This window comes from Ammospiza caudacuta, chromosome 8 (genome assembly GCF_027887145.1).
Source record: "Ammospiza caudacuta isolate bAmmCau1 chromosome 8, bAmmCau1.pri, whole genome shotgun sequence".
In the NCBI taxonomy this organism is placed as follows: Eukaryota; Metazoa; Chordata; class Aves; order Passeriformes; family Passerellidae; genus Ammospiza; species Ammospiza caudacuta.
In genome coordinates this window covers 10789586-10805029 of record NC_080600.1, presented here as the reverse complement: position 1 = coordinate 10805029, position 15444 = coordinate 10789586, and the positions used below count along the sequence as shown (strand labels likewise).

Sequence of the window (15444 nt, the reverse complement as noted above, 5' to 3'; positions counted from 1 at the left end):
TATGCTGAAAATTAAAGCAAACTAAAGCCTTCCACCTTTGTACCTCCCAGTGAGAAGAAGCACCATGCCCTGCCATGACATGTCTGCAGGGACAATGACAGGATGCTTCCTGCTAAACAGGAAAGGAATGTGCTTGTGCTTGCAACAGACCCACATCAAAACTCAAAAACCATTTCACAACCCACAACACTGTCACCTTTCAAAAGGCTTTAAAAACACCAACACTTTCAAGTAACAACACTCTTAAATGCACACAAGCCAGAGAGCAAGGCACTCACAGAATGTTGGTGGTGAAAAAACCTCTCCAATTCCAAAATTCTTCATTATCCTAAGAAGGGCAGTTGTTCCTGACATCCCCTCACACCATTTCTGCTCAGTCTCTCAACGTGGGGTGTTTTGCTCTTTCTGCTAGGTCATGTTCTCTTTGGTTTAATCCACATTGTTCTGCACCCAGTTTTCAGATATCTCTAGAGTGATCTCCACCACCCCTGCTGGTTCATCTCCTCTCATTCCTGGGCTAACAGAAACCTATTGCCCACATAGCAGGGAAGTATTTGGGAGCAAGAAGCAGCTCATAAATCAGAATGACTTTACCCTCAGGATAAAGAGCTGATCACCCTCCTTAGTGGGAGTCACTGAAAACAATGGCAAAAGTTTATTGGTTTTATGAAGGACTGATCTTCAGAAAAGATGAAATCAGAAGGTTCTCCAGTCTTAAGTTCCATCCAGACATCATGTGACTCACCATAAACTTCATGAAACATTGGGAAAAAAATCACTCACCCCCCAATTCTCTTGGGAAGCTCACCCAGTTGTACAAAAATACAAAATATTCTCCACACAGCACTCTCACAAATGCCCCACAGCATACTAGTGTGGTGGGAGTCCCTCCACGACTGGAGCTGGTAAGTTGTGAACTTCCTCAGCTGTCTCAAATTTTTCACCACCATTACACTCAATTCTCTGACTACACATGGTAAATCCCAAAAAGCAACTGTCCTCAATACAAGGATTTTCTTGCAAGCCACTAATGTGGGCCCAGGGCTTCTGATCCCTTTGGTCAACATGGTGGAGAAATTCAACACATCCAATTTTCTTCTCTCTGCAGACACTGACAGAAAATAAGACATTACCTATATAGACTAGATTATACAAAATATTCAAATTAGGTGAACTCAGATATGCTTGTATTTTAGATAAGCTTATCTAGATTTCAGTCATGAGATAAAAGTGTGTGCCCACTCCCAACCAAGACTCCAACACTTGTAATAGCTGAATAAATATGTTCAACTATTAAATGACCCGTAAATGCTTTCTCAAGGACTAATTCTTCCAGAACACCTACATAATGTTTGTTTTCAGAATGAACTAACTTCAGTTGCTGTTGAAGCATTAATTCCCCTGGATCAGTTAACTGTTAAACCCCTCAGAACCACATAACTAAAAAAAACAGTGGGTGCTGTTTTATGAATGCAATCTCTTCTATGCATTCCTGAGTACAAAAAGGATTAAAACCAAACTGTAACAATTTTGGCTGATCAAAATTACACAAAAAACCACTATTTACTGTGGCAGTTCACTCCCAGCCTTTGCTCAGACCTTCCAGGAGCAGTGTGCTGCTGTTCTGGAATAACCAACACCAAACCAAGCTATGCACTCCCTGCTCCTCACTCCCACTCCAAAAAAATCAATCAAGGGAATTTCTCAGTGCTCAAAATTAGCTGGCAATCTCTGTGAAGATCTGCAGTAGGTCATTCTTCTGGATCCTACTAGGTTGCTACTTCCCTTGGTGTTTAACAGGAATTTTTACCTGGCACACATTTTCCTGTGAAGCTTCCCAAAACATGGGTTATAGTTCTCCCTATCATCTACAGACATCAGCAACTTCTTATTACAATTACAATTTCTGGCATGCATGCCTGGTTCCACCACCTCTGACACACTGAGGCCCTTCAATATTTCCAATAATGCATGTTCATACCAACACATAACACACATCTTATCTTCCCAAAGAAAAATCTGGTACCCAGCTGAAAACTTATGCTATGCCATCAGACCTGAGGAACTCATGCAGTAACACCTGAAATTATCAACCATAGCTGTGATTTTTCAATAAATTATCAACCAGGTCTGATTTTTCTCTTGGAGAGAAAATTTATGGGGGAAAAAATTAGGTAGTATGAAATTAAGTAGCAATGGAATCAAAATTTTACATCTCCCACAAAATGAGAAGGGACAGTGGGGAGGATAAAAGAGGAAAATCAATATTCAGAGCAAAAAGGCTGTAGGAGAAAACTGAAAATATGAAAAGAGAAAGTCTCTGTGCTTAGATACCCTAGAAAGGGAGAGATTTCAGAAGAATTTCACTGGTGCACTATAAATGCTCCCTATGTGATAGAGAAATCACATCTTCCAAACTGATGAGGTGCCACAGATAGTATTTGCTGCTACAGGGTTCCTGCAAAGGATCACACACTGCTGTTGTTTTATATTAAAGACTGAACTGTTATACTTGCACTGAAATGTTAACTCAATTTGGGCACAGAATAAATTAAAAATTCAGCTTCTTAAGGGATCTCTTAGAGTGCTGAATCTTTCCAATGGCTGGTAGATGCTCTTCACCTCCAGCTCTGTTTACGTAATTCTTGAGAGCTGAGTTAATTATAAAAGGCCAAGTGGGTTAGTGAAGGTGGAGTCAGCCAGAATATTAACTGGCCAGAAAGAAAAACCTGCAAAAGGTAAACAACCAGCAGCACTTCCTCTTAATAAAATAATAAAAACCCCAACATGCTGTAATTTGAGTATCTGCCAATGGCTTTTGTTAAAAATATTTTAATATTCATTTTTAAGGTTCTGCTGTCTGCTCCAGCACACCAACATGCTGTACATCAGTTCAAAGTGAAGCAGAGAAGCAGGTAGTGCTAAAATGCAGAGAAAGAAACTTCAAGAACAGCAGGGCTGCCTAGAAACGAGCTTCTTTTCTTGCCTTTGAAATGGCACAACATCAACAGATTAACAACAAAACACCAGGAACACAGGCCTAGAAATTCTCTTTAAGTATTACACAACTGCCCTTCAAAAAGAAACCAAGTAATGCTACATCTGTAGCCCATGCTCAACATAAAATAAGGCAGAACTTACCAAATTCACTCCTTCCAAGATCTGTGCAAATGGAACATTATGACAGCACATAAGCAGCATATCAATGCTGTCCAGCCACTGAAGTTTACTCCAAAATTTGTATGTATATTCTTACAGGGAAAAGATGGGTATGGTATTGGTAAGCTCCAATTCCATCTTATAAATCAGTGTATATACATATATATATATATGAATGTATGTTTGAACAGTTTGCAATTTGGGTGTTTTGCAGGAGCCTGGGATTGATTTTCACTGAGTTTTTCTGCTGCTCAGTCTACCCCATGGGCTGGGAGGAAAGGGAGTTTATATTACATATATTCAAACACAGACCTTCAGGTTTATTTGTTTTTCCAACAGCAGAATCAGTAACTAGAAGTTTGCTAACTGAAAACTGAATTTATTTAAATTCCCCAACAGAAAACTTCATTTAACTCACAAGAGCTAGGCAAAGTGTGTGGATGAAAATAAAACAATTTACAGCTGTTTCAGTAAAAAAAGAGCACAGGTCAATATATTTAAATCCAACATCTAACATCACATTCCTAACCCATATTTAGCAGTATGAATGAAACCCTGTTACAGGAGAGCATTCCTATTTTGGGAAGTCTTTATGCACACTTTTTACTTCATGTGAAAAGGAAAGCACTTAAATTGTTTCCTGTATCAGGGGCCCATGTATGCTGATTTTCAAAGGCACTGGGTGTATCCCTTTGAAGTAGATTCTCACTAAATCAGTGCTAGCTATAAACCAAAATAACATTGCCCTTGCTTTACAAGAAGTTAGAAAGACAGTTCATTGTTGTTTATAAGCAAGTATTTTAATTAAAGCAAACACACTGCTCAGCTTAGTGAAAGAAAAAAGCCAGCCATAAAACACTGATTAATCAGCACTTGACATCAAGCATCAAATTCTTCTTGTCTCCAATTTAATTAAGCATACAAGGTTATATATGCACACACATGTGCCTGCTCATTAGATTTGCTATTCTACTACACTATCTTGACTGTGTATTAAAAAGTTATTAAGTAATGCCAAGTTTTTATTTAATATGAATTCAACACCCATCTAACTTAAAAGATTTGAGATTCCCAGCTCCAAGTTTTCCTTGCAGGTTAAAACCTGTCAAACCTTCTGCTTATATTTTCTTTCATTCTCCTCCCACATCCTAGAGATAGGAGACAAGAATTGAGAAAATGGAATTCTTGAAAAAGCAACATATAAAACATTCTTAAATCAGCATATTATTTACACCAGTGAATCTATACTTATTCAAAAGCCCTCATATTAATCTTGTATGCAAATAAGACACTTCCTGGACTTATAAACTAAAAAGGTGTTAAAACAGGAAACAAGTGGGGTTTGTGCTTAAGAGCAGCATTTTGCCCTGGCAGACTCTCTTCCTCCCCTTCCCAAACTCATAATTCAGTTCTCATATCAGGCATGAAGTGCAATTCCAGCTCAGTGTGGAAAATTAGGACCTGACCTTGCAAAAACAAACAGTCTCCCTTTATAAAGTGGCTCCAAGACTTGCAATAAACCCTGTCCCTTTAGCAGTGCCATGTATAGCCAGGCCTGCAGAACTGCACTGATGCTGCTCAGTTAGCCACAAGAAAAAATGCTAGGAAAAATGGAAAATCATCTAGAACAAACAGATTAGATCTGGAGAAACCAGTCATAATGTTTTCTTCCTTCCTGTATTTTCTCTGCTTAATGCTCCCCTCCCCATCACATGTTTGTGCTAAAAGCAGATTTCCCATCTTCTCTTTCCAACTAGCAATCTAAGGGGAAAAAAAAAAAGGAGAAAAAAAAAGAGAAAGATTTACTATCTATTCACATTCATTATAAAAGTTTCCAGGCACAACAAACCCTGTGGGCATGGAAAAATGTAGCAGTGCCTCTTCGTCAGGCTTGAGGTTGCTGGAGGATAATCAGTAAAACATGTCTTTCAAAATCAGAGGGAAAGGCATGAAAACATTTCAGAGGGAAAATCCCACCAAACGATGCTAAAGGATTGTATTTGGATAGGGAAAGGAGAACTGGGAAAACAAGGCACAGCATTTGTCATGAGTACAAAGAGCTACTTATTTTGCAGGAAAATCTACTGCAAGCAGGTTTTCTAATTGATTAGATGCATGTGCTACTGTTGGATGGAGTGGGCAGCTGTTTGTTCAAAGAACCACAGTGAGTAGCTTTTGATTCTGGAAGATCACACATGTAGTGCACATAGCAGAAAACCTCTGCATTCTGCAACTTTACAGGTTTCCCAAATGACTCCCTGAGCATCAGAGTTCTTTGTGGTACATTGTATTCCCTACTACACAGGAATAGACACAAAATACATCAGTAAGAATGAGGAGTTGGCCTAGCAGGATACACACTGCTGCCAGAGTGGAGCTGTGCTGTTGAAAAACCTTTGAGCTCACATCATCATCCAATTCACCTTGTTTGGAATCTATGACTACTTCTATGCATCATCTTTCATCTTCATGAACCACAAAGATCAACAAGTTTCAAGTAAATCCAGCTGGTGAAATGTTGTCTGTGTGGCAAATCAAGTGTTAGTTATGAATCCTTAAAAGAATTACTCATGGTCAGCTTTGTGTTGCCTTCCTTGGGCACTCTGCTCTGGTTTCTAACACCCAACAGTGAGCCAGAGAGCAGCACCTAAAAGCTGCCTTTGAGAAACTACAGAGAAGAACTACTACATCCTCTGAGTAGTGAGACTCTCCTATGCCCAAAGGATGGAGTGTCCTAAAATACACCAAAATTTACTGCTGGCAATGTGGTGCTATGAAAACTGACAGGTTAAAGACATTCATGAGCTGACAGTAGCAGCAAAATGACAAAGGTCCTGAAGACAGCCAATTGTTTTTTTGTATTTCTTTTTAGTAGACTCTCAAAAGAATAAAATATGTTTTGATTAAACTCTTGAAATGAGATGAGCCTTTCCAATTATTCTAGGAACTAGAGAAGTTTGTTAAGCACTATGAATTGCCTTCACCAGCAGACCAAGGATCTCTCTTGCCTTGAGGACAGAATCTATGTAATGCAGGAACAATGGTTTAAATATCTCACTGCAGCTATTTGCAAGTGAACAACAATGGTATTGAAATAGATGGATAGAGACAATCTTACTTGAGCCACAAAGCACCGAGATACAGCTCAGAAGAGCTTATGTCAATACTCATTGGGAAAAGCTCTCCTCAGGATAATGAGAATGAACAGGTTCAAAAGGCTAAAAATAACTCCAGGTTTGTTATGCAGCATGAGGAGTTGGAGCTGGAATCAACTTCTCCCTCCTGGTGGGAAACAGACTGTTCTCAGGTAGACATGGTAACTGCAGGTTCTCCCTGCCTTGCACACTGGACTGATACCTCCTCCCCTCGCAAAAAGAATGAGAAACACCACAGTCACAACAATGAGCAGTCACCAGCCTGACTATACCCTCAAGTTAAATGCAATCAGTACAACACTGAGATATGGGTAGAACCAAAACATTCTTTCCATTCATCACTACATTGTTTGAACCTTATAGTAATTACAGTTAAATATTATGAAGATTATCACAGAGGAATTCAGAGTAAACATTTCCATACAGGTGAGGAAATGAGTATTGTCTCACCTACATGATCCCATTGCTTCTGGAAAGCACTTAGAGCCAATTCCCAAGGACAGAAAGGCAATTCAAAGCATGTAAATCCACTCAGCAGAAATAAAAATGGATATTAACTTTGTTTCTTTTGTCCAGATGAAAGGCAATCCAGAAGGCCTTAAAGTGGCAAGGAAACAGCAACTCTGACAAGCTGAACTGGTGAGTAACTGATTTAGTTACCTCCAAGGGCAGCATTTTAGCCACAAAGGCAAATCTTAAAGTTGGAGCAAAGAAGAAAAACATTGTGAGCTGAAGATAATGATAATTTCAAATAAGAGACAGCCTGTCCTCACTGCATGTTAACTCAAGCATTTCCTCAGCCTAGGCACACAGACAAGACTTTGCTTAAATCAAGCAGTACCTTTAACTCTGAGCTTGCTGGCCCAGCACCTCACCTCAAACAGCAGCGAATCCTTCCCTGCCAGTGTAGCAAGGCTGCTGTGCTGAACAACTGCTCAGCAGCAGGAACACAAAGAAAGGCAGAGCAATAAACAACCCAAAATAAAGGGCCACACTGAGTCAGACTAGAGATCGTCTTACCCACTCCTCCTGCCTCGCAGCAATAGCTGAGATAACAATGTTACACCAGAGCAGGCATGGAGGGAGCAGGGCAGCTCCTGAACATTCCCTCAGCTCCCAGCAAGAGCAGCCTGGGGATTTCCTGAGCCAAAGGTGATGGGTTTGATGAGGTTTTAATAACCCTCTGTGGATTTTTTCATCAGTGCAACAAAGTAAACTGAGTAAGCCTTAAGTGGAAAGATAACTGCCAAAAGCCACAAGAAGGAATAAAAGTAAAGGACTGGCAGAGGGAGTTAGAAACTCAAGTGTTGAGGGCAGGAAGAAAAAAGGAAACCATCACACAAAACTTTGGTCCAAGTTTTACATTATCCACTACTGTTCAGGAATCAAGAGCTTCTCAAGAGCTTTCTTTTTCAGCTCATGTAATCACAAGATAAGAATCCTAGAGGCAGAGCTATTACTTAGAAGTTCAAGTGTATCAGTTAGGAGAATCTGGATTCTCCTATGCTGGGGAGAGCCCAAATGATGTTTTTTATTAAAATATTTCAAAAGAATAATTATTTTGCAAACTCAAATATTTAAGGCGCTCCTAACTTAGTTGACAAGTCATTATGCTTTGGCTGGACTTCAGCACAGTATTTACCATTCTGACAACATGTAAAAGAAAATGAAAACATTTTCTCCTCTGTTTTTCAGCCCTACAGAGCTTAGCAGAACACAGCAGAGATTTGATAACAGCCTTGCTGGACTGAAACTATAAATATGTTACAGGGCAAAGCTCTTCCAGTTACAGAAGCTTACTTGATTTTTTTCTGAGCATTATGCTATTCAGGAAGCAGAATGGGAAGTAAGAGTTTTAAAATATTTTTTAATTTATTTTTTCTAGACATTCTCTGACAGCAGAGGGTATAAGGAAAGACCAGTAAACACAAACCCTGTCCTGACAATCTACAAGAGCCCACGAGAAACGTGGGTATCCTGGAGTTCCCACCAAGCTGCTGCATTTGTGTACAGCTCTCTTCTGTGTACCACAGTCCTGACTATTACATCCCAACAAACCTTAAGGCATGCTCATCTCTCCAGCTTTGGGAAGAGGAAAGCAGCTGTCTTTCACTGTTTTCTAAAATTTCTTGACTGAAGAGATTGTGTTAGCAGTGTAGCAAGGTAGAGGTAAAAAAAAAAAAGAAATAAGGTGGTACCATCATCAGAGAGCAATTTTACTATCTCCTCTTACCCACCACTGATTTGTAATTTGTATTGACAGGATTCCTGCCAACTTAAAACACTACTAGTTAATGATATGAATTTCCCTCTGGTTCATCCTGAAAAAGATACCAGCAATAATAAACACTCAATTGCTAGCTACATTCATAGTTGCAGAGTGACTTCAGGAAGTAAATTAATATTTTTAAAATTAAAAGTTAAAGAACCAAACTTTTTCAACATACCAGTGACCAAATACTGGATGGCTTGATACCTACATCAGATGATAATTTTTAATTTTTACTCTTTATCACAATATAGTGGATTTTGAGATCCTAATATTGACTAATAAATAACTCCAGAGTAAAATGAAAATTATTTTCATTCTGGCCCCAAGTATTTACAGCAATCACTATCTGATTTACAGCACCATTCAAGTATTAGCAGTATTGATGTAATGCAAACTGAGAGAGTGCAGTACAAACTCCAGTTCTCTGCAATCCACTAAAGCGACTGCTCCTTAAATGCATTAATTAGAAGTTGTTACTTTCTGCCAAACCCAGCTCACACTGTCAGTCTTGCTGATTTCAGTAAGACTATCTACTGAGTGAGGTTACTCACACAAGATCTGTAGATCTAGACCCTTCCACCCTGATTGATAAGTAAGAAGCACATGAGTCTAAGCAGGAATTTAACACTTACGCTTCCACAGTCTGTTCCTCACCATCTTCATCTGAGCTGCTGCAGGTTGCATCAGAGTCCAGGTCCTTCTCCACACGGGACAGCAGCCCTCCAGTAGAAAGTGCAAAGCCACGGATTTCACCTGGTGCGACGCTGACTCCGTTCTGTACATCCACACCCAAACTACTCTCCGGAGCAATTGTGTTGTTTTCCAGCCAACCTCCAGTGCATCTGAGGGAGCTATTGCTCAAAAATCTAGCTGGCTCATGGAAAACCTTCATTCTCTGAAGCTGATGTTTCACAAAGCATTTCAGCTGCTGATCACAGTGTTTGATAACGTGCTTTGCCAGGAGCATTTGTAAACGCTTCTGAGTTCTTTTGGCGCGACTGATTTCCATTTGTTGCTTAGTGACACACTGGAGTAAGCGAGCGTACACCTCCTCCTGGGTGCAGCTCAAAATCCCTTCTGCAGGCCCGTGAAGAATTTGGTGTAATAAATCCCCTTTTATTGTTTCAGTGCAGACTTCCAAAGCCCTCCCCAAAACCCCATTCTTCTTGTACCATTTACCATTTAAAAGTTGTATTTCTTCTGCGTTACTGGATTCAGTTACACTCGAACCTGAAAGTCTCTGCATTCCTGCCAAGTTTGGAGATGTGGTCTCTGAAAACGCTGCCCCTTTGACCTGTTGCTCAGGTTCTGAGTGACTAATATGACCAAATGATGCGTCAGCCCCATTAGGTAATGACTTTCTCATCTTGGAGCAGCCAGGCTCTCCTGCTTTTGTCTGCTTACCAGTTTTGTTGTTAAACGCAGAATTTGTACTCATTAACAAGACAGACTGATAGCACTTGGAGGATGGTGGGGAACCAAAATGCTGCACACTGAAGATATCATTCCTGAGGTTGGGCTCAGCAGTGGGGAACCCCAGGACTGAGCAAGTAATCCGTGCGATGGAGTCCTCTTTTATCTTCTCTTCCACTGCTCTGGAATTTTCCATGCACAAAGCTGTATCAGACTCCATAGCTCTAGAGGACAAAGAAGGTGACAAGTGGATACCATGACCTTTTGTTGTTGCCTCTCTGAGAGCTGGTGTCATTATAGCTACGGTAGGTAGTTTACAGCAAACCTGAAAATAACATGGGCCATGTAAATTTTCTCATTTTCATGACACAGTACAAATACAACAACTCTGACAGACATTTCATTCTCCCAACGTCATTCAAAAATTCCATAAAAAGGGACTTTATCTAAAGAACACAGACTATGTTGCCTCCCAAGTCAAACAAGAACACCCTTTCTGTTTTTTCTTTATTCATTCAGAGGCTGTTCTGTGTGCAATGAAAGCCTTTACATCTCAGGGGAATAATTGTTCATAACTCATTTCAGTTTTGATTCTACCAGTCTGAGAAATAAGACTCAAAAAGTTCAGGTCTGTCATCTAACCTTGCCCAAACTGAAAAACATGACCTTGAGCAATGTGACTGGCACTATTGTGAGAAATGTATTTACTGTAAATCTGTATAAAGAAAGCATTTGATGAACTGTTATATATTCTTATAAATACACATTAGAAATCAATCAACAAGGCTAATGCTTTCAAAATAGAAAACTCTAAGTTCTGAAGTTTCCTACTAAAAAAGAATTCTTTTCTGTGCCTTTGGTACCACTGTTTATTCATCAGGCACTGTCTGTGTAATACATACAGATTATTTTTCATAGCAAATCGAGAAACGACAGTTCTCCTTGACAAATCCTTTTGCTTGTGGCTTGCCAATTAACAAAGGGCTCCCAGACTTTGGGATCAAAAGACCAATGTCAACCTTCACCCCTTTTTGTCAGCAGCTGCCAAGTCATACTGTACCTATTCCACGCAGGAATCACTTGCACAGTACTTGCAGCTTTGTTAAGGATATGGTTAAATAAACCCAATGAATGATTTAATTGAATATGGCCTGCAGAAGCTCCTGAATAAGAAGCTAGAGACAAAACCAGAAACCATATGAGAGCAGTAGCAAAAGTGGGTGCAGCACAGCAATGCCCCAGTAAATTCTGTTGAACTGTGCACTAGTTGAGCAGTACTTCCAGTGCCCTCCTTTTCATGTCTCCAGTTCCCCTGATCTCCCCAGCAACTGCCTAGCTCAGCAACTTGCAATGCACAGATCCCATAAGGGGTCAGTGATTCTGAGACTACCACATATGGATCTTAAGAAAAGATCTGTCTGAAGCCTTGGTTGTTTAGAACCACAGGTTTTTTTACACTGAAGGTGCAAACATTAAAGTGAGATGTGGAAACCTAGGGAGCTGAGAAATACCAGTTTGGATATTTGCTCCTTGACCCTCAAAACATGAAGCAGAACACAGAGAGCCACATGCTCCAGTACTGCCTTACCACTCTCTGTATGCTTTATTCACCTTTCATTGCTCCATGTGTACCTCATCCACAAGGTTTTCATCTCTGCACATCACCCTCCCAGCATCACTGGCACCAGGTTTGGTGGTCTTACTGCTAATCATAAATGATACCATTAAAACCCCCAGGATTTTAACCTTTATAAACAAGCCAATAACTTCAGCCTAGAGAGGAGCTCAGCACAAAGTCCTCCCAGTGGACAGCTGTTCAGGAAGAACCCCATTCTAGGATCAGACAGGGAAATGCACTGTTGAGAGCTGGAGCCCCAAGTCCTAAAGCTCTGGTGACTCAGTAATGCTCTCAGCACCTGGCTGACTTGTGTCTTTCCTCTTGTAAAAGCCAGCAGGCCTGCAAATCTGAAAATCCAAAGGAGTGTGAATTCAGACACCAATGCCTCCCTGGCCCTAACATAATGGCAGATAACTACAGCAAGTCAGAGCAACTGTGCATGGCCAAAACATCAGGGGAGAGAACTGAACAGTTCCTCTGTGGGTCAATGTGAGCTCAGGAGTCCCAGTGTTTGACTCCCCCTGAGAATTCCAAGAAGCTCTCCAAGAAGAGCACCATCAGCCTGGGATCCACATGCACCTAGCAATGTGTTTGTAACTGTTCCAACTTTACCATCCACCTCCCTTAGTCTGAGTGGTTTGGTTTAGCAGCCACAGGTTGCTACTCCTGAAACACAGTGTGCAGTTTTTCAGGCAAAAAGTACTTTGGAGATGTGGATCACATACCTGTGTGAAGATGGAGGTTATTCAAAGAACTGGCAGCACAAAACTTTATAGTGCTGGGTTTTAACTCCATCACATCCCCTCAAACACAATCACTTTCACTGTACCCTTTTGGTACAGTTTCAAATTTCCAAAACTGCAATGAATACCATTACCAAATTTTTGGTTTTTTCATCTGGGGGACTTCTTCCTAACTCTTCTAGGGGAAAGGGGGGAAGAATCAAAACGCCCTCATCTGGAACACAAACATTGAACTAAAGAGCCCTGACAAATCACTCATCTGGAGTGCCTGACCAAATATGCTTAAACTACAAAGCGGCTAAAAAATAAATAAAATGTTTTTTAAGACAGAAATGACTCAACCCCTTACCCAGCAACTTGGCAATTTCATACAACGCTTCTGCCCTGAAGACAGTGTGAGACACTCAGGTGTGCTCATCTCACTACAGTGACATCAAAAAGAACTTATAAAAGCTGGTACTGCCACAGTGTCCAGCCCTTGGCAATTCTCCAAGAAGTTCAGGTACACACAAACACACAAAAAAATTTTCATAGGTACAGGAGCAAAACAAAGTATCTGCTGCAAAAAAACTATAAATGAATTTTAGGACAAGTACTTGACTTGACAAAAGTTATACAATTTACATTTTTCACACATTTTATTTAATTTTGGCAGAAAGCTGCAAAAATTATTTCATTCCACTCATATTGGAAGTGAGTTTCCAGAGCAAAACCTACTATCTTGGAGGGGGGAAAAAATAAAGGCAAAGAGGGAGGGAAGACAAGTACTGCAAAATGGTATACCAGAAAAGTATTTTCATTCTGGAAAGAGCTTTTCTGTCATAAGTAAAAAATTTCACAGATTTGTTTTGCATTGTGTATTACTTGAGGTCTCAAAACCAGAACAGCTAAAATTCTGCTAAACTGGCAAACAGCTTTTCATCTACTAAATAAACACTCCACTTGAAAGACTAAAGAGTAGTGTAAAAAGAAAAACTGGCATTAAATAAGTACTGGGGGAGGGAAGAAACAAGTACCAGACAAACACAATAAAGCAACTGATGTTTAAAGTGACTTTGTGCTTATCCTCCCCTAATGTTTTAATTACCCAGGAGGATCTAGCTGGGAATTGCAGTTTACCACAGCAGGACCTGCACCCTGCTCCCCTCCACCACAGGTTCCTAACCCCCAGTGGCTCCTGCTCCTCTTCCTCTCCCTCTGCTGATTTCTTTGTCCTCCCTTGACACTTCTCCCTTATGCCCTTTCCCTACCAGGCTTACCTCAACAGAATCTGCCTAAATCCTGAAACGAGTGTCTTCATGTTGGTGATTAGCAGCACCCTATTAAAAGAAACACAACAAAACCCAGCCACAACTCAGCACACAGGGTGGCACTCCCTCCCTTCCCAGCTTTTGTTTACAGTCCTTTCACTTTTTGACTCCTCTCCCCCTTGCATAACACTATCACTTTGGTTACACAACGCTGCAGACACTGCTCTGGGGGATTTTTGCTTGGGGGGAGGATTGCTTGGTCTTCTAGTGGATTTTTCTGTTTGTGAGCTTTTCGTTTCCAATGACAATAAAATTCCACTCACAGGAGGCTTTTTAAAGCTTCTCTGTAGCAGCCTTCTCTCCTTGTAAATTGAGTCCTTTTTCCTCATCATAAACACCTTAAATTTTCCTCTTAATAATGAAATTCCTCGAGACCAGGAGGAGATTTTTACCATTATTTCTTTTTGTTTTGAAGCTCAGAAGCCTACAAACAACATCTCAAATGAATATGACTGTTTCCAGCTTATTCACAGATAAACAGTGTTTCAGATAAGGCAACTTCCACTGTTTATTCCTTGCATAGATGGCATTTCAAAAGCAAAGCAAAGTCCCTGACAGCAGCCAGCCTCTGGTGAAACACCCAAAATCAATCTCAGTAAAAAACACTCAAAAATACTGTATTTCAACCTGTTTTAAGGCCTCTTAGAGACAACCTGCAGAAGAGAGGGCAGCTCCAAAAGCAAACTGCAACACAACTGCCAAAACCTGGTTTCCTACAGCTTTGTGCTGTTTGTCCTGTAATCCCCAGCCAGCTCCTCCTGGGCAGCCTTCCTGATAATCACTGGCCAAAAATAAAGTGCTCTGGCAGGCAGGCACTGCTGCAGCACTGCCTCAGCAGAGTGCAGCACCCAGACCTGAGCCTGGCCAGCCTCTGCAAGCCCTGCCTGGTGGCAGGCATCCCTCAGCCTCCAACTACCCCTCCCAAATTTTGGAAAACCTACAGGATGGTAGTGATTTCTAAGAACAGCAAGAGCAGCTCGATAGCACAGTGCGCATTTTCTCATGGAATAGTCTGCAGCAACGACCCTATAAAAGATATTGGTCCCACTGGGCATGTCCTGGTTAAGAGTATGAAAGGAAAAGGAAAGAAGCCCATATTTAATAACACACCTGGGATCAGCTTTTAAGAGTGTAAAAAAAAACAACCATTTCCGTAGGCAGCTTTTGTTTTCACTTCAACAGCAGACCAGTTACTCATTATGTGTATTTAAGTATTTTAGTATCTTGTTCTATTAATAGATTGGGAAAAAAAACCCATAAAGCCAAACAGGATCAGTGGGGAGTCTCCACGTTCAGCAGTGCTCACTGTGCAGGCACAACTATCCAGACAAAACACTCTAGAGATTTGTACACCCCAGAAGACATAAGCACAAATTCCTCCTACTTGGAAAAACAAACAACCCCCCCCCACCCCCCCAAATACAGCACACCACTCCCCCCCCAAAAGGATCTGTCTTTCAACACTAAGAGATCTCCATTTAAGGCAGACCACCCAAAGTTTCAATCATAAAAAGATTCAAAAGGAGGCACTTCAAGTGGAACTCATCAATACTAACTTATGGTAAAATCCACAACTCATTAAAATATCTGAAGAGGTTTGTTTTCTTCCTTGTTCAGATCTGCTTCTGAACAGAGAATCCATATAACTTCCAAGTTTACTACTCCATCATCAACTAATTCTTCCTCAGTCTACAATACCATATTTGCAAAGCAACATCTGAAGTAATTTTTAATATATGTTAAATGCTTTTTGTAGTACAACAGGTGCCTCTGT

At 40.6% G+C, this 15444-nt stretch overlaps 1 protein-coding gene across 1 annotated transcript in view; it reads right to left on the bottom strand.

The window, feature by feature from the left end:
• The window catches only part of KANSL1L (KAT8 regulatory NSL complex subunit 1 like), a 61262-nt gene that overhangs the window by 44806 nt on the left and 1012 nt on the right, over window positions 1-15444 (bottom strand). The window contains exon 2 of the mRNA XM_058809713.1: window positions 9219-10324. Within this exon, the coding sequence (XP_058665696.1) occupies window positions 9219-10294 (1076 nt within the window). The 5' untranslated portion in view covers window positions 10295-10324. The remainder of the gene's footprint in view (window positions 1-9218; window positions 10325-15444) is intronic.